The following is a 22,228-nucleotide window of genomic DNA, read 5'->3' as shown; positions in this document are numbered from 1 at the left end:
TGCCGACCGCTCGTCTCAGCCTACCTTTTCAATCTGAAAAATATTTTTTGTTGCCTTTTTCAAATGAACATTTCCACAATGTATACAACAGCCCACAGAAGAAAGGGGGGGGGGGGGGGGAACAGAGTACATAAGCAAGGGATAAAATTACCTTTGTACAAAAATAGATCTTTTTCCATTGTTTTCTTGAACATTTTTACTGTCTCTATGCAACAAAGAAAGCGGCGATTGTGTCACAAGCTCAGCTTTTCCTGATTACATTTTTGAACATACAATAGCCAAGCAACACACATTTTGGAGGGCTTAAAGTCTGTTAACCTTTTTTATCTTTTGTTTTTGCTACTTTTGGAGGTCCCATAAACTGCTGAGAGCTGGTTCTTTTGAGTTTAGAGCTGCTAAAAAAGCTATTCTGCTGGTTGATTGAGATTGAGCTTGTATAAAGTCAAGGTCAAATGCAAAAATCCTCTTGACGATATTTTTTTGAAAAACAGCATAAAACTCTGAGTTGAGTGACACCAAGGCTTCTCACCTGGCGCGGTACAGTTTGGTCTGAAAGACTTGTCTCCCTCTTGCGATATTGACTGGAAATACTCAAGGAACAGATTTATAGATATATATTTATAAATATATACACATATACATATAAACAAAATATAGCTTTATGTTATAAAGCATGTATGTAGGTAATCATTCTACCTAGGTGATACTTTCATTATCTAGTCAAGAAGACCCTTCTCTGTCCATTCCTGCAGGAGAGTGAGCTTGCACAACATCCACTTATGGCTTAAGATACCTGGGGTCACACAGTAAACTATCAGCTCAAGAGGAGATATCTCTTCAAGGGACAGTCCACTGAGAAACAACGCTGATTTATTTAGCACATAATCTCACACATCCGTAAACTGCAAACAGTTTTGCGGGCATTCTTTTAGTGTGACAGTTATTGAGAGTTAGATATATGTGTGCGATTATGTGCTAAACCAATCAGCATTGCTTTCAGTGGAGTGTCCCTTTAAGAGGACAGGAGGATATTCATTTGAAAAGTTGTGTCACCCTATTGGGGAAACAAACGATAAATACCAGTATGGGAATATGTGTTTCTCTTCATTTTGAGACCAAAGTGGGCCATGCATGAAATCTGCAACATTCTTCTAAAACAAAATCACTAAATCTAGCCTAATCTGGTCTCTTATAGAAAACAATTTGTCAGTAAAATCTGGCAAGAATAAAACTTCCCTCTGCCATAGTGCTTAGGTTGAAAACATTTATGAGCAAATTCAAATTTCTTTTTTTTTTCCTTATTCATTTTACAGACAGACAAGTATCATTTTTCCAGAATATAAATACTGTAAACTGAGCTCACGCTGGCAGTCAATACTGTCACCTGGATAGTTCATAATCACACAGGCCACCTCACTGAAATCAACGAGTTGTACAAAGAACAAGCCATTAGAATCGTACTGAGGTTATTGCTACTTTTTCAGTCTCAACAAGCACAAACACCGAGGTTTTGTCTCACCAAAGGGAATATCAACATTGATGATAACGCTGTGAAAAAGTGCCATCTTTTGTCTGATTAAATACTTGTATAAAATTCAAGTAATGTTGCAGTGCTGCATCTCTTCCACTAGGGGGAAGTCACAGCTCTTCCATAGCCGCCGTATCTCTCACTCTCTCTGGTCCAAACTCCTCTTGTCTCAAAGTAAAGGTTGTAATCCTGCCTGAAGTCCATCTGACCCTCTCAACACAGTCGCCCAAACCTGGTCCTCGCTTCTTCTTCCAAAGAGAAGAAAACATCTGAGGATCAGTGTCACAGACATGGATCCACATAGTCTTACTTTGTTTTTCCCAATGAGATCTCCAGTGAAATGGAGATCTCCAGTGAAGTCAATGCATGTCTGTGAAACAGTCCCCATTGTTGCCTTGGTAGGAGTTAATACCTCAGATTTTAATTGGCATTTATTTTAATCACTGGCTGTGCATCAAAAACACCCACAAAGATCACATTAGATTCAATTTTTTTCTTTTTGAAACGTCTCCACTGTTCCAAAATACACTCTCGAAAAAGAGGGAGAACAGCTATTTGACACTTACTATTCCAGTTGCATTTAAAAAAATAAACGTATAATCCATCAGGCGAAAATGAATCAAAAAATGACTCAAATATCTGAATAATTGGACAAAATACTGAATAACTGTCTAAGGTATTTACTCCCATCAAGGAGCGGACCCACATCTCAAAAATACTGGTTTTGTCCTTTAAACGTTATAATAGCAGACCAGTTCAAGCCACACCATTACTATCAAAATGCAAAACGCTCTATGGACAATCTTTGGAAATGCGCACAATGCATAGTTTTGCAGCAGCTGCAGCATTAAAAGAAAAGGGGGAAAAGCAGAATATGGGCATATAACATATTTATACATAGCATGGAGATATTGAACATTTCGGTTTGACTTAAATGACACTTGGTTGTCCAGAGAAGTGCAGAGAGAGTTGAGTGTTGTGTATACCTCTGAGGAAGAACAGGCAAAACATTAGGGAGTTCCTGGACCAGGCCTCGGCCAAAGTCCGCCCCCCAGAGTTACATCGCACCAGCTCTCTGTGAAGGAACCTGACTCCACTGTCATGAGGTTAAGTGCCAAGTAACAAAAAACAATCAAACAAACAAACAATCAAACAAACAATGGCTCTGCTGCAACAACAAGCACTTCTCCCACGAAAACGCTTCAAGCCCGAAGCTCGGCCGAGGAACCTGGGGCCGAGGAAGTGTCGACAACTGAAAGTCTTGAGGGATGGAAACGGAGGTAATTTGCGCATTGCTGTCATTTCAATGAAAAACCAAAAATACCATCAATACTGTATACGGCTGTAACGTTCTGTCCAGGTAGATAGAAGGCGTTCTAAAGCTAGGATCCCACTGCAGGGTGCCAAGGGATGAGTGAGTTGTGGAGGTGCTGATGGTGTGCTGCTGAGATGGACATGAAAGGAGAAGCGCGGGAGGGAGAGGGACGAGAGGAGCTCACAGGCCGTCACACAGGATGACGCCATCCATTCACATTCCAGCCATCCAAGCTTCAGACATTTTTGTGATCTGAAGATCGTGACGGAGACCAAATGTTTGAAAAGAACAAAACTAAATCTGCACCCATTCAAAGCCTTTCAGAGCATCCGGTGATGCTCGTGTAGCGTAAAGCTAGTGCGAGGCTGGGCGTAACAACGCTCGTGTAGCGTAAAGCTAGTGCGAGGCTGGGCGTAACAACGCTCGTGTAGCGTAAAGCTAGTGCGAGGCTGGGCGTAACAACGCTCGTGTAGCGTAAAGCTAGTGCGAGGCTGACGTAACAACGCTCGTGTAGCGTAAAGCTAGTGCGAGGCTGGGCGTAACAACGCTCGTGTAGCGTAAAGCTAGTGCGAGGCTGGGCGTAACAATGCTCGTGTAGCGTAAAGCTAGTGCGAGGCTGGGCGTAACAACGCTCGCGTAGCGTAAAGCTAGTGCGAGGCTGGGCGTAACAACGCTCGTGTAGCGTAAAGCTAGTGCGAGGCTGGGCGTAACAACGCTCGTGTAGCGTAAAGCTAGTGCGAGGCTGGGCGTAACAACGCTCGTGTAGCGTAAAGCTAGTGCGAGGCTGGGCGTAACAACGCTCGTGTAGCGTAAAGCTAGTGCGAGGCTGGGCGTAACAACGCTCGTGTAGCGTAAAGCTAGTGCGAGGCTGGGCGTAACAACGCTCGTGTAGCGTAAAGCTAGTGCGAGGCTGACGTAACAACCGTCCAGAAGGTAGCGTCTTTGTGCCCATGGTTGCTTTTCTCCGTGGGCAGAAAGAACGGCACACCTTGTCCATATCGAGGTCTCCCAGCTCATCTCCACTCCCATCAATCCATACATCTACTGAAGGGCTGATCGCTGGGCTAATGTAGTGTCCTTCCCCGGTGTTACACAGTGCTGTGTTGCACAGTGTTACACAGTGCTGTGTTACAGTGTTACACCGTGCAGTGTTACACAGTGCTGTGTTACACAGTGCTGTTACAGTGTTACACAGTGCTGTGTTACAGTGTTACACAGTGCTGTGTTACAGTGTTACACAGTGCTGTTACAGTGTTACACAGTGCTGTGTTACAGTGTTACACCGTGCTGTGTTACACAGTGCTGTGTTACACAGTGCTGTGTTACACAGTGCTGTGTTGCACAGTGTTACACAGTGCTGTGTTACAGTGTTACACCGTGCAGTGTTACACAGTGCTGTGTTACACAGTGCTGTTACAGTGTTACACAGTGCTGTGTTACAGTGCTGTTACAGTGTTACACAGTGCTGTGTTACACAGTGCTGTTACAGTGTTACACAGTGCTGTGTTACAGTGCTGTTACAGTGTTACACAGTGCTGTGTTACACAGTGCTGTTACAGTGTTACACAGTGCTGTGTTACACAGTGCTGTTACAGTGTTACACAGTGCTGTTAGTGTTACACAGTGCTGTGTTACAGTGCTGTTACAGTGTTACACAGTGCTGTGTTACACAGTGTTGTTACAGTGTTACACAGTGCTGTGTTACACAGTGTTGTTACAGTGTTACACAGTGCTGTGTTACACAGTGCTGTTACAGTGTTACACAGTGCTGTTACACAGTGCTGTTACTGTGTTACACAGTGTTGTGTTACACAGTGCTAATAGAGTAAGACATGATTTAATTGTTTGGATTTGGGCAGAGACCTGAGTTGAGCACACGTGCAGTCTTGTTAGACCCGCCTCTGAGTCCTCTTCTGAAAGCGTACACTTCAAATCAGCTAGTGCGGAACCCGACTTGTCCCGGACCGGCTGAATCGGACAGGAACAGAGAAGTCCTCCCCTCACCCCTCCACCAGTCCTCCCCCAAGTTCTGTCCTGAAAGACAGAGGGCTCCGGTCCCAGTCTGGGGGCGGACCAGGCGGCACCGAGGCTCTTCGACAAGTCCAAGACAGAAGATTGTCCCGATCACGACTCTTGATGAGTGTCCAACAATTATGACATCACCACTGTTTAGAAGACACCTGCTGCGGGTGTTTCAGACCTGATGTCACCACTGTTTAGAAGACACCTGCTGCGGGTGTTTCAGACCTGATCATCTCCGCTTTGTTTGTCAAGATTGAAAGAAAAAGACCGAAACAATGGCTCAATACATCTCTTTTATCCTCAGTCCGTCCTCAATTCAGTCCACCGTTGTCACTTATTTTCTCTCATGAATTGTCATATATATATTTCTTATTTATATATTTGTACAAGGTATAAAACAGACCCATAGACATGATGAATTCTTTAGTTTTTTTTCTCTTGAAACACGTCAAAGGGAGCCGAGGAGAGAGGGGAGCGAGGGAGGGAGAGGCAGGCTTGGCCCCGCCCCGGGGCGTTTCTCCGTCCATGTGTCTGTCTTGCTGGGGAGGGGGTTCAAAGGTCGCCCGCTCCCCTGTTAGCCAGGGCCGGCGGAGGGGGTTCAAAGGTCATCCAGGGCCGGCGGGCGGAGGATGTGGGAGGGGCGGCGGGACAGGAGGGAGGGGGGTAAGAGGGCTTAACCCCGTCCACCATTATGTCATTTGATGGGGCGCCTCTAGCATCTCCATGAGGAAGGTGTCGATGGGCGTGTCGCCGATGAGCTTGAAGAAGAACAAGTGCTCCAGACACTTCAGGCCGATGGAGCGCAGTGCCGGTAACCGTAGCAACAGCTTCGCAAACCTGCCACACAAGACAGATGGAAACACATCAGAGTTATTATACATGACAGGTGGATGAGGATGACGGGAAAAAGGAAATCTTAGTAGTTCAGACAAATGAACGGCCGAGTTTTGCACACTTTATTTCATTTCAGTTGACTGTTGCGGCGGCATCTTCAGGACCGATTTGAAACGAGATGCCCCCCGCAATTAGAAAAAGAGTGGAACGGATGGTTACGATGTAACCCAGGTTTCCTGAGGGAGGGGACTAACAGGACAGCACACGGACCACAGACTCGCTGCTACCGCTGCCGCCTGCCCCAGCCTGCTTTTGCTGCTGCAACGTTCCTCCGCCGTGGGCGGATTCCAGTCACAACACAACACAACGGTCAAGTAACAGTGTGTGAACAACACTGAAAGCATGGAGAGGAGCCGCTCACGACCAGCTCTCTACTCTAAGTAAGTAGGCTATGGCTATGCTTTTTCCTTCTCTGTCCAACACACGTCTACTTCAGTCTCACACGACAACATACATCTGTCTGCTGGCTGGAAATCAGAAGAGCAAGCGCGCCGCACCTGAGAGTAGATTATATAGCCGAGTCCGGCCAATCAGGGTGCAGGCGCAATTGCACCCAGGTGGTGCTGGTTAGTGTCTTAAAGAGTAATCCACGACAGCTGTGCTGGATCAGATAATCTCATGAATGGAATTCATGAGGGAGAGAAGTCGACTGATAGGAAACACTAGTGTCAAACATTAATACCTCCAAAACCATACATACTTTGACATTGTGAGTGAGAGCAGAAGTAGCTGAAGGGTTTGATGTATAATATATAGTGAAAAGTTGTGTGAACTGTCCCAGTTTTAAAATGTGTGAATTTAGTCAAAAGTCTGGTAGAGTGACATTATACACTCTAGGCTGGTTCCATAGACTCCCATTATATACGCTGAATAAAGTATAAAACATAAAATGTGATTTCTCAAAAGTAACAAAAGGTATCAAAAAGCGGAATAAGAATAATAAAGTACTAAATGCGTTGACGTGTTTAAAGTTTGAATGGAGTTTGTAGCACAAAGTATAAAAGAGTAGTTCAAATAGGGCGTGGTTTGTACAGTCCTCCCATAGACTTGCAACTAAGGTACTAAGAAGTTGTGTGCAGTGTTTCGCTCCTCAAGATGGCGACCACAACAAAAACGTTCAGTGACTGAAACCCATGAATTCCGTCGGCGTGCAAAACATTTTGTGTTCAACCTTTCTCAACTGTAGGACAGGCTCTGCCTAAAATGAATCGAGGTGCAGGATCTTTTCCAAAGCACGTTCTTTTCCATCTTGAAGCTGCACCAAGTGCCTTACACCTTCAAAATAAATCCATGTTTCACTGTCACTCACTGCCATTTCATCAAGTGCTCAACTGTAAATGAGTTTTAAAAAAAAACACGTTTTCAATCCAATAAATCACTATGTAAATAAACACTGAACACAGTGTTTCAACAGGAGCTGCCAAAATGCAATCACAGACTCGGCCTTTTAAAGAAATCATTTTTTTGGGACGTTTTCTGACGTTCAATGTTTCCCCCCAAAAATGACCTAATGCGCCGTGTCCGTTTCAGTGCAAAGGGAAAATGATAGAGGCCTATTATGTGAAAAACAGCCAACAATTCACTTGCTGACTGGCGAGCACATGGTCTTGCTGACTGGCGAGCACATGGTCTTGCTGACTGGCGAGCACATGGTCTTGCTGCCTGGCGAGCACATGGTCTTGCTGCTTGGCGAGTACATGGTCTTGCTGCCTGGCGAGTACATGGTCTTGCTGACTGGCGAGCACATGGTCTTGCTGCCTGGCGAGCACATGGTCTTGCTGACTGGCGAGCACATGGTCTTGCTGCCTGGCGAGCACATGGTCTTGCTGCCTGGCGAGCACATGGTCTTGCTGACTGGCGAGCACATGGTGAAAACAGATGTGAGTGAAAGATGATGAGGAATGAGCTCCTTCCATCATGTCTTGTTTAAATTGTATCCGTTTCTTGTTATTTCAGTGCTACATAAATACAACCCAAATTCTTTGTGAAGAAGAAGAAGAAACCTTGTGTAAAGAGAGAGCGAGCAAAAAAAAAAAAAAAAAAAAAGAGAGAAGAAGAAGCAGAAGAAGCAGCACATAGCCGACCTGCCGGGCTGCTCGGGGTACTTGTGTTTGCAGTAGGCCTCCAGAGAGGCGTACACCTTCTCTCTCAGAGCCTCCACCTCACCTGGGTTGGACAGACCTTTAGAATCTGCGGAGACACACACACAGAAATAATAAAATAATAATACATGATGAAGAATAACTAACAGCAATAACAATAATACTATGCTGCATTCTACAGAATCCCTCTTATAATATTATCTTCATGAGGCAGTGATGGCATTTTTTTTTTTACCTTTATACTTTTAACCAAGGAAGCTGTTTGATGAGCGCGCATGCTCTTTTTAAGCATTTCCCTTCTTCCCACTCATAGTTATAAATATTCAGCTGCCTTTCAAAGTGGTTCTCAACATGCGGTCCGGGGACCACCAGGGGGGTCCCCAGTGAATTTATGAATTGTTCATTTTCTCCATTATTTAATTTACAAGAAGTTAACACAGTTGGAGAATGTAGAAGAATGACTATTTTCATCATAGTTTTTCTGTTGTCTCACGGAACAATATCTAACTCTATTCTTAGATTTGGGGCCGAGAGACAAACTCTCATTAAATGGGGGTCAATATCTGATGTGTAGTAAATTGACATTGAGAATCACTGGTTTATATATAGACGGTTTTAACTTGACAACATAAACATTCTGAATTGAACCCCAGCTCAGTTCCTGTTGCAGTGTTTGCTAATTACAGTAGGATTGGACTGTCAATACTCCTAGGACAGGAATGACAATTCTGTGAAAAGCGTCTATACAACCATAGTCTACTGCTTTAACACACTCCCTCCTTTTACAAGCCTATTTTGCAAATGCTACAAGACAAATGAAGATGTGATTATACTGTCAGCAAAGCCTCACAGTGTCTGGTTAGATCATTCCTTCATCATGATGGATTGACTAGGCCTTTTGGTTCCACATTGAAAGCTGAAGTGTGTTACCTGGGTTGAATAGGACGATTGCTCGTAGGCACCCCAGTTCTGTCTTGTCCATCTGCATGTCCCTCATCTTGGACACCAGTTCTGTGAGCACTCTGAGCACAAAACAGTAACAAAAGAAAGTCAGAAACAAAGAGTAAGATATCTGGCTTATTCAACATCATAGAGTACTTATTAATCAAAGTATAGTCTTTATGCATATTTTATGTTTAATATTATTTGAATTATATTCATATGATGTGAGTTTCTATTTGCCTGGCACAGAAAATACTTTTTACCTTCATACTTGAGTACATTTCAGAGCCTGTACTTTTTTTTACTTTTTACTTGAGTAATTAAGTTGAATCAGTACCTGACTTTTTTTACACAATTACCTGTACTTCTACTTAAGTAAAGAAAGTGTGTACCTTTCCCATCTCTGACTGTCAGAAATTGTATATCAAGGAAACAATGTGAGTCGATTTTGCTCCATTTTTCTGATCGACTTATAAGAGTTCATCTGCTCTATTCATAGCCAGTAAACCCCACCCATCTGTTACTCCAAATAGAATAAAACACTAAAAAATGAATTGCAAATACAACTCTACTGTATTCAAAATACACACTCAACTGCTATTCACAGCCCACATAGGCACAGTTAAATCGCTGGAAAAAGTTTACAACAGTGCAGGCTGAGTAATTATATTTAGTAGATGGTTTTCATAAAAGGAAAGCCACGAAAGCCACAGGGTAAACATGATCTGTAATCTAACACCGACACTCCCACTCCATCTGCGTGTGACATCACGGGTGGGCGTGTCATCTGCGTGTGACATCACGGGTGGGCGTGTCAGCGTGTGCAGTAACTCGACCTTCTCACCCCTCTGACCCCCTCTCTCTCTCTCTCTCTCTCTCTCTCTCTCTCTCTCTCTCTCTCTCTCTCTCTCTCTCTCTCACACACACACACACAGACAGCAAAGTCAATTGTGGCTCTTAGCTCGTCCTAATTCAATTTGCTCTGAGAAACAACAGCGGTAGCAAAAGAAAGGGGAAAAAGAAGGGACTCCAGTGCTGAAGTTGAACAGCCTCTTCATTGGTATGGTTGCAGGAGAGAGGAGGAGATCACTCAACATTATCAGTGCTCTGCATCTTCATGCTCCATGCCACAGTTAACGGCCCGAGCTGTGATGAGTGCTTTGGAAGTGAACTTGCACTTGGCTGTAATGAGTGTGCACAAAGACTTTTGGTGACCAGAGGGGTAGAGAGAGAGGGAGAGAGAGAGAGAGGGAGGGAGGGAGGGAGAAATAGAGGGAGAGAGAGAGACAAGAGATGGAGACAGAGGGAGAGAGAGAGGACGAGTGGATGAAAGTGGCTCTGGCCTTTGGCGTGCTGCAGTCAGCACAGTCCAGATATGGAAACCTCGTTAATAGGGGTTTGATGACAACACCTCTCAGCGCCAAACGATCTGTCATACTGATCTCTGCTGCAACAGGAGGGTGTGTGTGTGTGTGTGTGTGTGTGTGTGTGACACCCACACACGCACACACACACACACACACACACACACAAAATTCACTGGTCTTAAGTCCACAAAGTAGCCTATGACAGACCACATTTTCTTTTGAAATATTATTATTATTATTATTATTATTATTATTTTTTTTTTTTTTTTTTTTTTTAATGTTGTTTCCTGCTTTCCAAGTCATTAACACCAACTGGAGGAGAGATGCAGCTGAGCAGACAGTGCAGACTGACTCCAGTGAGGCGTCTTCTGGCGTGGATCAGGATCAGCTCAGTGCATTCTGCAGCTCCAGGCTGAGGCCAATGTGAGCATGGATTTATTTTTCTGGGAAATGTAGTGTTTCTGTGGGACCAGGGACTACTCTATTGTAGGAGTACATATTTTATGATTATTGGTGTCAATCAATAAGCACACCTGTGACTTAAGGTCTAGGTGTACAATTTCCTTCTCTTTCTCTCTCTGTCTCTCTCATTAAATATATAGTATAGTCCTATAGATTATTCAATTATTTAATAATCTGTATATATAAGACTATACTATATATTTAATAATCTATATATAGGATTATACTATATCTATATATAGGACTATACTATAATTTTTTAATATATAGTATAGTCCTGACCTATATATAGATGATTAAATATATAGTATAGTCCTATATATAGATGATTAAATATATAGTATAGTCCTATATATAAATGATTAAATATATAGTATAGTCCTATATATAGATGATTAAATATATAGTATAGTCCTATATATAAAAGTACTGTATGAAGATATAGAGAGAAAGGGAGAAGGGAATCATACACCTAGACTCTGTCTGTCTGCCTGTCTGTCTGTCTGTCTGTCTGTCTGTCTGTCTGTCTGTCTGACTGTCTGTCTGTCTGTCTGTCTGTCTGTCTGTCAATAGAAATTACACATTATTCCTAGACTTCAAGTCATAAATAAATGATAATGCGACTGTAAGAACCATTTGACAGGCAGAAGCTAATATGACATCAAACTTCCTATTATGACAATTGCTTCTTGCAGTTGACATGTGTAATACTTTAATCTGCTTTCAAATAAGGTGACTATTGGATCTATAATGAAGGCTTAGTGATGATGGTGATGATGACCTGTCAAAGATGGCTCCCACTCCGGCGCTGTGGGCGCTGTTGCGGTGCACGTGCAGCCCGGTGGCCAACAGGATCCCGTCTTTGACCGCTATCGAACGGTGCGAAAACGACGCGATGAGGAGTTCATTCCAACCTGAGACAGAGAGAGAGCAGTAAATAGCCAGTACAACCTGAGACAGAGAGAGCAGTAAATAGCCAGTACCACCTGAGACAGAGAGAGCAGTGAATAGCCAGTACAACCTGAGACAGAGAGAGCAGTAAATAGCCAGTACAACCTGAGACAGAGAGAGCAGTAAATAGCCAGTACAACCTGAGACAGAGAGAGCAGTAAATAGCCAGAACAACCTGAGACAGAGAGAGCAGTAAATAGCCAGTACAACCTGAGACAGAGAGAGCAGTAAATAGCCAGTACAACCTGAGACAGAGAGAGCAGTAAATAGCCAGTACAACCTGAGACAGAGAGAGCAGTAAATAGTAGGGGTGGGGGAAAAAATCGATTCACCTAAGTATCGCGATTTTTAATGTCACGATTTTTTGGATCGATCTTTTATTCCAGAATCGATAATCGCAAAAAAAAATTGTTTTTTTTTTTTTTTTTTTTTTTTTGTGCTTGCAGTCAGGCCACTCACTGAACAGCAGGCCAGGCGCCGCCTACTGGTTTACTAGTGGTTTTATTACTTTATTAGTTAGTCTGAAGTAATAATTACACTTCAGGGTTAAAGTGGGTGCATCTCATTGTAAAATTGGACTTCAAACGGCCCAAATCTGGCTTCAAACGGCCCAAATTTCACGCGCGTTGGCCCATATCGGCCTGGCCTGCTTGGTATCTAATGCCCGGCCTGAATTATGATCCCAGTCCGCCCCTGTTTTTAACTATATCGCCCAGCCCTACTCATGATATATAATATACAGTCTCTAGTGTATGATTCAACTTTTCCCATGTTCTAATCTAGTGTAAAAAAGCAAACAAACTGAAAAAATAAAAGAAAAAAATAAACAAAAATCGCAATAAATCGTAATATCGAATCGCAATAATCGTAGAATCGCAATACTTAAGAATCGCAATATAAATCGAATCGGCACCCAAGAATCGTGATAGTATCGAATCGGGAGATAAGTGAATCGCCACAGCCCTAGTAAATAGCCAGTACCACCTGAGACAGAGGGAGCAGTAAATAGCCAGTACAACCTGAGACAGAGAGAGCAGTAAATAGCCAGTACAACCTGAGACAGAGAGAGCAGTAAATAGCCAGTACAACCTGAGACAGAGAGAGAGCAGTAAATAGCCAGTACCACCTGAGACAGAGAGAGCAGTAAATAGCCAGTACAACCTGAGACAGAGAGAGCAGTAAATAGCCAGTACAACCTGAGACAGAGGGAGAGCAGTAAATAGCCAGTACAACCTGAGACAGAGAGAGCAGTAAATAGCCAGTACAACCTGAGACAGAGAGAGAGCAGTAAATAGCCAGTACCACCTGAGACAGAGAGAGCAGTAAATAGCCAGAACAACCTGAGACAGAGAGAGCAGTAAATAGCCAGTACAACCTGAGACAGAGAGAGCAGTAAATAGCCAGTACAACCTGAGACAGAGAGAGAGCAGTAAATAGCCAGTACCACCTGAGACAGAGAGAGCAGTAAATAGCCAGAACAACCTGAGACAGAGAGAGCAGTAAATAGCCAGTACCACCTGAGACAGAGGGAGCAGTAAATAGCCAGTACAACCTGAGACAGAGAGAGCAGTAAATAGTCAGTACAACCTGAGACAGAGAGAGCAGTAAATAGCCAGTACCACCTGAGACAGAGAGAGCAGTAAATAGCCAGTACCACCTGAGCCAGAGGGAGCAGTAAATAGCCAGTACCACCTGAGCCAGAGAGAGAGCAGTAAATAGCCAGTACAACCTGAGACAGAGAGAGCAGTAAATAGCCAGTACCACCTGAGACAGAGAGACAGGAGTAAATAGCCAGAACAACCTGAGACAGAGGGAGCAGTAAATAGCCAGTACCACCTGAGACAGAGAGACAGGAGTAAATAGCCAGTACCACCCGAGACAGAGAGACAGGAGTAAATAGCCAGTACCACCTGAGACAGAGAGACAGGAGTAAATAGCCAGTACCACCTGAGACAGAGAGAGAGCAGTAAATTTGGGGTGGATCTGATCCGGGTCGGCTCAATGGAGGGGGCGGGGCTAGGGAAAAGGGCCCGTTGCTAGGGATAGGAAGGTCGTAGAGAGTCTGGATTCGAGAGGTGGGTAGGGGGCATGGACAGGTGTATCGGGGGGGAGTGTATGTGGGAGGTGGGAGGGGGTGTGGTCAGGAAAGGGGCGGGGCTAGGGAAAAGCCCTACCAAACATACTGTAACATAACAAAACAAAACATAAATTATAGCTGCTGCGCAGCAAGGGGTTGTGGCCAGGCAAGTCTCAAGTCTTTTAGCTATAGTCCAAGTCGCGTCTCAAGTCTTTAGTCACAAGTCCAAGTCAAGTCTCGTCTCTTATGGATGAGCTTTCTATGATCTGCTGCATGCAATCCAGTCTGCTTAGATTAGAACACATGTTACCGTTCATGACAGGGCTTGGGCAGAAGGCAGCAGGTTAAGTACATGGCAGTTGAACATAGAAGCGGAGAGAGTAGGGACAGTGGAGGCAGACAGAGATAGAGTGAAAAATTGCTTATTTATACTTTGGCATGTATGACATTACCGATGACATGACAGCAACAACTATGACATCACCCACCCAGTCTGCTCAGCCAGGAAGGATGACATCATTGATGTAATACAAAAATAGAGTCCGCACACTGGCAGCTGCTCCCAAATATTTATTTGACCACAAAAATAATGTGACGTTTCAGGCAAAGCCCTTCCTCAGACATGAATATAGTGTAGGGACACACCCCTTAAGTACCCTCGCAGGGGTCACCTGACACATCATGTGATACATAAAATTAAACATACAGTGCACTTGTTACATCATTGATGACATCATCACTGATGACATCATTGATGACATCATCACTGATGACATCACTGATGTCATTGCTCAAGTGACATCACATCATTAGGTATAGCTGGTATATAATATCTGCTCCTGGAGTTGTTTCAAACAGTCACTGAATAACTAAATCTATACATGAAAATAAATAAACTGACAGTCCTTCAAGTCAGTTTTGGTGGAGCACAAAGTCCTTCATCACTTGTGTTAGTGGTAGGGAGTGGACTTGGTTTAGGCGATGTGTGCCCAGCACTTGGCGGATCTGGATCCGACACGTGGGCCAGACTGCGAAGACATCTCTTGGCCTACAGAAAGACCCTGAGAGCGTCGGGATCCGCACTCTCCTCCAGCTGTGCCTGCTCTCTGGTCACCAGGGCCGGGTCAGCACCGTGGTCCAGCAGCAGCTGGACCAAGGCCGGGTTGCACCTGTTATACAGCACCACCTGCAGCAGGCGAGAAGCCACATCACGGGTCAGAACTCCAGCAGCCTGGAGCAGCAGGTGGAAGCAGTCCAGGTACTTGAGTACAGCACTGATGTAGAGAGCGGTGTCTGAGCCGTGTATGGTTCTGTTAGGGTCGGCCCCGGCTTCCAGGAGGATCCGGACACAGTCCAGGTGACCGTGGAACACGGCCCAGGAGAGAGCTGTCCAGTAATCCTCATCACCAGCTAGGTCTACCTGTGCTCCCTGTGTGATCAGGTAGTCCACACAGGCAGCATGACCCGACCGGGCTGCGAGCAGCAGAGGGGTCGACCACCTCCCCTCGTAAAGACACAGCTCATTGATCTGCCTTCTGAAGTGGTCTTCCTGCAGCAGCCTCCTCAGTGTGTCCAGGTGTCCTGCCTCGGCGGCATCATAGAGCCGCATGTCACCATGCCCTGCTTGAACAGCCATTCCTTCAGATGTGTCACTGTACCACACTGACTGAATTATCGTAACTGAGCGTCAAAATTATTAAGTTAAGTTAAGTTAAGTCGCACGCGAGCAGCGGCTTCTTCTTCTTTTTTCTTATGGCAGCCTTGTGTTTTCCACCACTTATATAGCCTCAGCCAGGAAGGATTTATGACATCACTGATGACATCACAATTGCTCAAGTGACATCACTGATGATGTCACAACGCGTTTATGACATCACTGATGACATCACAACCCCTTATGACATGACTGATATCACAATGCCTCTGACATCACTGATGATGTCACAATTTATGACATCACTGATGACATCACTGAGACTTTGTGTGTGTGTGTGAGAGTGAGTGGATTTATGACATCACTGATGATGTCATCAGTGGGACAGACAGACAAACAGACAGAGCCCTAGCTCCCTTAGATAGATAGATGTGCTCATTTTTTATGTATTTCCAGACACTTTTAGAGACACTGAGGGAATAAATTCATTACCGTAACACTTTTTTAATTGGAAATATGAAACAACAAACTTTTTTTTCCCAATGGCAAGCACTTCAATATGCTCAAGGGTATCACTCAAAATGTGTATGATTAACAAATACGAAGTTGTAGCTAACATTGCGAGAAATTCCATGTTGTATTACGACTACATACTTCACACTACATGAGGAAAAAAAATCTGTTCTACTTAGAGACTCAACAACCATTTCTGTGGATTCCTTGCCCCCAAAAATGTGGAAATAGACACCAAATTTGTAATTCTAGGTCTAGTTGGAGTCAAGATATGGCCACAATTTTAATAATGGCAGCCATTAAAAAAAAAACGTCATTTTAACATACTTCCACTAATGGGATTTTCACTACAGTGTTTCGGGTATCAATATAAACATAAAAATGTGAAAATAAATTCTGTTGCAATTAGTTTAAGGTCAAACCCTATTTTCCCTAGACTAAACCTGAGACAGAGGGAGCAGTAATAGGTGACGGGCCCAAGGCTCCTATCTGCTTTAGTTTTTGAGATGATCGATCCCCATTTTGAGGTTACATGCTTTTTTCATATGAACTAAATAAAATTCTTCTGAACACGATTCCGTTTGTTGGCAGCCTCAAATCGAACGCAGTTTAATGAAAACGTAACTTATTAGATCAGGGAAACGTTATGGCAGTGCTATCGCAAAAACCAATCAAATGCTCGTTTTAGCGTCACGTGACTTGAATCAGCCAATGATATTCGCGCAAACAAGACGTATAGGAAGTGAACAAACCATAACAAACGCATCACAGAACGAAGCCTAAGCTGGTAAGTCTGTTAAGATAATGTTTAGCGAATATAATTCATAATCATTTTAATAGTAATAGTAACACTACTTTGCTACATCTTTGATGCAGTCAATATTGGCAACCGGCTAGTGTTAAATGAATTGTCATCACACAAGTTGTCTCTTTGCTGGTGTTAGGCTACAGCTAACACCATGTTGGACGTTACCAGAGTGGGAAATTAATTATTTTGCGTCTTAAATCTACCAGCCACTTTAGTATTTCACCAGCATTTAGCTGCAGTGCTAGATTCTCACCCTGCACATAAGGCTGCTGTTGCAGTAGTGGCCTTGTGTTATTCTAGACAAGGAAGACAAACCCCAAGACTGTGTTACAGTAGGCTAAGTGTATCTTGTCCTATAATTGACCAGACTAGACAGAGGCTGAAGTAGAAGAGATAACATTTATTACAAACGTTTACATCATCTGCAGCTCACCAGTTACTCGTGTCAATATTTTAACCTAAAATGTTTTTGCAATTATTTTAAAAATAATAATTGCAAAGAATAACAGTTTTATGTTCTCCTGTAGGATGTGTTTTGGAGAGCATTGATAAAGGACTACCAGCCCAGATCTCCAGAGCCTGAACAACGTTTTCTGTCAAGCTGCGAATGAGGGCTAGGTGTGACAGGAAACATGTCGTCACAGATTGTCTCTTGAAATGTAGCATATGAAATATAGCCCAATTAATTATAGTATTTAATCATCTTATTTTTTCCAACTAGAAAATGTTCAGTTTGTAGCAGCAAGGTGCATACCTCTGACACTAACACTATGTGTTAAACTGTAAAGGTGGAGGTTACAGGTGTAGCCTCAGCAAGTGAGACATCCAGGTGGAATGAGGAGGATTCAGAGGAACTAATGCCAAGGGTTTTTATTTACAAACCAAATCCCTTGATTAATGATGGAAAATCATGTGGACAGATGATTTGGCCTAAAAGACAAACAAGGTATTAAGAAAGGATTTGATCAAACAAGGGAAAACAAATTCAACTGTAAAGTAATATAATAAATCTAATTCAAATCAAATACTCAATCAATATTCAAAGGAACTAACTATAATAAACTAACACTTCAAATGATGCATCTGCACATGGACAATCAATTGGGAAGAGCAGAGCAGCCTCCTCTCAACAGCATACATGGCAAACTGAGCCTGGCCTACTGAGCTTCACCCAATCAACCACCCTTTATTGAGCCCATGTGCAGCTCAATCAGGGCCCCAGGTGTGGCTGGTTAGGTGAGGCTGAACTGGTGGGGGGATTTTGTACAACTAACATTTAAAAGTCTAAAATTGAAGTCTTTTTGACTCTGAAGAAGACTAGAAGAAGATTATCTATCGAAATGTCACTCAGCCCCTATTAATAAACGTGCAGACAGAAAAGAGTGATCCATGTGTCTTTACTCCAGGCAGTCTGTGAAGTGCCCAGGTAAAACTTTTTTCTATGTAGGTTCCACTATAACATTTCTCGATTAAATGCTGCCGGTCACTAACACTAACCCATCTTTGCAGGCCACATCATCAGTGCACACTCATATTAATGCAACTCCATTATTCAGCACTGTAAATGTTACTGTTTCAAATAGTATGAATAGTTAATTGATTGTGTCCCACATCTGTTATTTTGGAATAAAAAAATATTCTATGCCACATGTCCTGAAATGTAATGTCATGCATAATTACTTAGATTTTCTGACATCACAATAGGAGGGGTTATGCATTGTCATTTATGCTGTGATGGTAAATAAGGCACAGATATAAATGTTCCCATTTATTACAGGTAAAACCAAACATGAAACTACTAACAAGTACTGTACATGGTTTATAAAATTTAATGATCAGCCACAAATATCAATATGCAAGATGATTGGCAGGGTTCCTACATGCTTTCCATTTTTAAATCACATATTTTCCCAGGCAGACCCTATGTTCTTGACTGGATTTGATTTATGTAGGAATTTGATAATGCATAGGTACTGACAGTGACAGCAGCTAGATAGTAAATAGCATCCCTCTATCTGAACATTACTCACATCAACAAAAACTGGACTCAAAGTGGCTACAACATAAAAGCTGTCTTCCCCAACGTCAACGACGGGTCTTCATCCCATACAAGGAGTAAACTGATGTGTAGTAGCATGGAGACACAAGAGTAGAGTGGTTGCAGAATATCTCTCCAAATCTGCGGGTATCTGCTGCAGGTTTGGGTCCGTGATAGACACAGCTAGTTGTCCTGTTCCCCATCCCACCGTCACAGTTAGTCATCGCCAGAGGCAATGTTCTCTCTTCTTGGAATCTCTAATAATAGAAAACGTAGTAGTTACTGTATGTTATATGTGTGGCCAACGTTGCTAACCTAGCTTCTGAAATGTTTACGGCTAGAATTCATTAGATCGATAATGCTACCGTAGCCTAATCTGGCTAACGTTAACGTTACCTCCACCTCGCTAGCTAGCAACATACTGTTCTAGCTACAGCCTACAAGGAAAATGCATTAATTTATCAAATGTCTTTATCTTACCAAACACAATTACGCTAGTTTCTGAGATAATATATAGTGTGGCATATACCTGTGAACAACATTGTGCGTTTATTCTTACCTGGAAATCACACATTGATCCGTAGGCGAGCGTTGTTTACGGCCAAGCAGATCCTGGATCAGATCGGGGTCCTTAGCCGTGCGCGTGCGTCTTGCGGATTGGTTGAGGCATTAAATACTACGCTCTGAATGGTTCATAAACTACAGCTACCCCGCAATTTGCCTGAGTAGAGTGACAGAGAGCAGTAAATAGCCAGTACAACCTGAGAGAGAGAGCAGTAAATAGCCAGTACCACCTGAGACAGAGAGAGAGCAGTAAACAGCCAGTACAACCTGAGACAGAGAGAGCAGTAAATAGCCAGTACCACCTGAGACAGAGAGAGCAGTAAATAGGCAGTACAACCTGAGACAGAGAGAGAGCAGTAAATAGCCAGTACAACCTGAGACAGAGAGAGAGCAGTAAATAGCCAGTACAACCTGAGACAGAGAGAGAGCAGTAAATAGCCAGTACAACCTGAGACAGAGAGAGAGCAGTAAATAGCCAGTACAACCTGAGACAGAGGGAGCAGTAAATAGGCAGTACAACCTGAGACAGAGAGAGAGCAGTAAATAGCCAGTACCACCTGATACAGAGAGAGCAGTAAATAGGCAGTACAACCTGAGACAGAGAGAGCAGTAAATAGCCAGTACCACCTGATACAGAGAGAGCAGTAAATAGGCAGTACCACCTGAGACAGAGAGAGAGCAGTAAATAGGCAGTACAACCTGAGACAGAGAGAGAGCAGTAAATAGCCAGTACAACCTGATACAGAGAGAGCAGTAAATAGGCAGTACAACCTGAGACAGAGAGAGAGCAGTAAATAGCCAGTACAACCTGAGACAGAGAGAGAGCAGTAAATAGCCAGTACAACCTGAGACAGAGAGAGCAGTAAATAGCCAGTACAACCTGATACAGAGAGAGCAGTAAATAGGCAGTACAACCTGAGACAGAGAGAGAGCAGTAAATAGCCAGTACCACCTGAGACAGAGAGAGAGCAGTAAATAGCCAGTACCACCTGAGACAGAGAGAGCAGTAAATAGCCAGTACCACCTGAGACAGAGAGAGAGCAGTAAATAGCCAGTACAACCTGAGACAGAGAGAGCAGTAAATAGCCAGAACAACCTGAGACAGAGAGAGAGCAGTAAATAGCCAGTACCACCTGAGACAGAGAGAGCAGTAAATAGCCAGAACAACCTGAGACAGAGAGAGAGCAGTAAATAGCCAGTACAACCTGAGACAGAGAGAGCAGTAAATAGCCAGTACAACCTGAGACAGAGAGAGCAGTAAATAGCCAGTACAACCTGAGACAGAGAGAGCAGTAAATAGCCAGTACCACCTGAGACAGAGAGAGAGCAGTAAATAGCCAGTACCACCTGAGACAGAGAGAGAGCAGTAAATAGCCAGTACAACCTGAGACAGAGGGAGCAGTAAATAGCCAGTATAACCTGAGACAGGGAGAGCAGTAAATAGCCAGTACAACCTGAGACAGAGAGAGAGCAGTAAATAGCCAGTACAACCTGAGACAGAGAGAGCAGTAAATAGCCAGTACAACCTGAGACAGAGGGAGCAGTAAATAGCCAGTACCACCTGAGACAGAGAGAGCAGTAAATAGCCAGTACAACCTGAGACAGAGAGAGCAGTACATAGCCAGAACAACCTGAGACAGAGAGAGCAGTAAATAGCCAGTACAACCTGAGACAGAGAGAGCAGTAAATAGCCAGAACAACCTGAGACAGAGAGAGCAGTAAATAGCCAGAACAACCTGAGACAGAGAGAGCAGTAAATAGCCAGTACAACCTGAGACAGAGGGAGCAGTAAATAGCCAGTACCACCTGAGACAGAGAGAGCAGTAAATAGCCAGTACAACCTGAGACAGAGAGAGAGCAGTAAATAGCCAGTACAACCTGAGACAGAGAGAGCAGTAAATAGCCAGTACATCCTGAGACAGAGAGAGAGCAGTAAATAGCCAGTACCACCTGAGACAGAGAGAGCAGTAAATAGCCAGTACAACCTGAGACAGAGAGAGCAGTAAATAGCCAGTACAACCTGAGACAGAGGGAGCAGTAAATAGCCAGTACCACCTGAGACAGAGAGAGCAGTAAATAGCCAGTACAACCTGAGACAGAGAGAGCAGTAAATAGCCAGTACAACCTGAGACAGAGGGAGCAGTAAATAGGCAGTACAACCTGAGACAGAGAGAGAGCAGTAAATAGCCAGTACAACCTGAGACAGAGAGAGCAGTAAATAGCCAGTACAACCTGAGACAGAGAGAGCAGTAAATAGCCAGTACAACCTGAGACAGAGAGAGCAGTAAATAGCCAGTACCACCTGAGACAGAGAGAGAGCAGTAAATAGCCAGTACCACCTGAGACAGAGAGAGAGCAGTAAATAGCCAGTACAACCTGAGACAGAGGGAGCAGTAAATAGCCAGTATAACCTGAGACAGGGAGAGCAGTAAATAGCCAGTACAACCTGAGACAGAGAGAGAGCAGTAAATAGCCAGTACAACCTGAGACAGAGAGAGCAGTAAATAGCCAGTACAACCTGAGACAGAGAGAGCAGTAAATAGCCAGTACAACCTGAGACAGAGAGAGCAGTAAATAGTCAGTACAACCTGAGACAGAGAGAGCAGTAAATAGCCAGTACAACCTGAGACAGAGAGAGCAGTAAATAGCCAGTACAACCTGAGACAGAGAGAGCAGTAAATAGCCAGTACAACCTAAGACAGAGAGAGAGCAGTAAATAGCCAGTACAACCTGAGACAGAGAGAGCAGTAAATAGCCAGTACAACCTAAGACAGAGAGAGAGCAGTAAATAGCCAGAACAAAGTTCACATAGCATTTCAAGCCAAATGAAACATGACAACAAAAGGGGAATTCCAATGAATCAATTAAGCGTTGCGGTAAAAGCATGCAGCTCTGAAGCGCAGCAGCATCAGGTGATTAGCGAGACGTTTGAATCAGGCTATGCAGAGAGAGACAAGCGTGTCGGAAAGGGATGAACTGCCATTGAACCTG

At 43.6% G+C, this 22,228-nt stretch overlaps 1 protein-coding gene across 1 annotated transcript in view; it reads right to left on the bottom strand.

Moving 5' to 3' along the window:
* Nucleotides 1-5,554: 5,554 nt before the first annotated feature.
* The window catches only part of rxraa (retinoid X receptor, alpha a), a gene marked incomplete at both ends in the record, with an annotated part of 180,782 nt that continues 164,108 nt past the window's right edge, over nt 5,555-22,228 (bottom strand). The window contains 4 exons of the mRNA XM_083642060.1: nt 5,555-5,702; nt 7,844-7,949; nt 8,792-8,883; nt 11,414-11,546. Coding sequence (XP_083498186.1) covers nt 5,555-5,702; nt 7,844-7,949; nt 8,792-8,883; nt 11,414-11,546 — 479 coding nt within the window. The remainder of the gene's footprint in view (nt 5,703-7,843; nt 7,950-8,791; nt 8,884-11,413; nt 11,547-22,228) is intronic.

This window comes from Poromitra crassiceps (assembly GCF_964638095.1).
Source record: "Poromitra crassiceps genome assembly, chromosome: 8".
In the NCBI taxonomy this organism is placed as follows: Eukaryota; Metazoa; Chordata; class Actinopteri; order Beryciformes; family Melamphaidae; genus Poromitra; species Poromitra crassiceps.
Note: the sequence above shows the minus strand (reverse complement) of the source record. Positions and strands in the feature narration are given on the sequence as shown.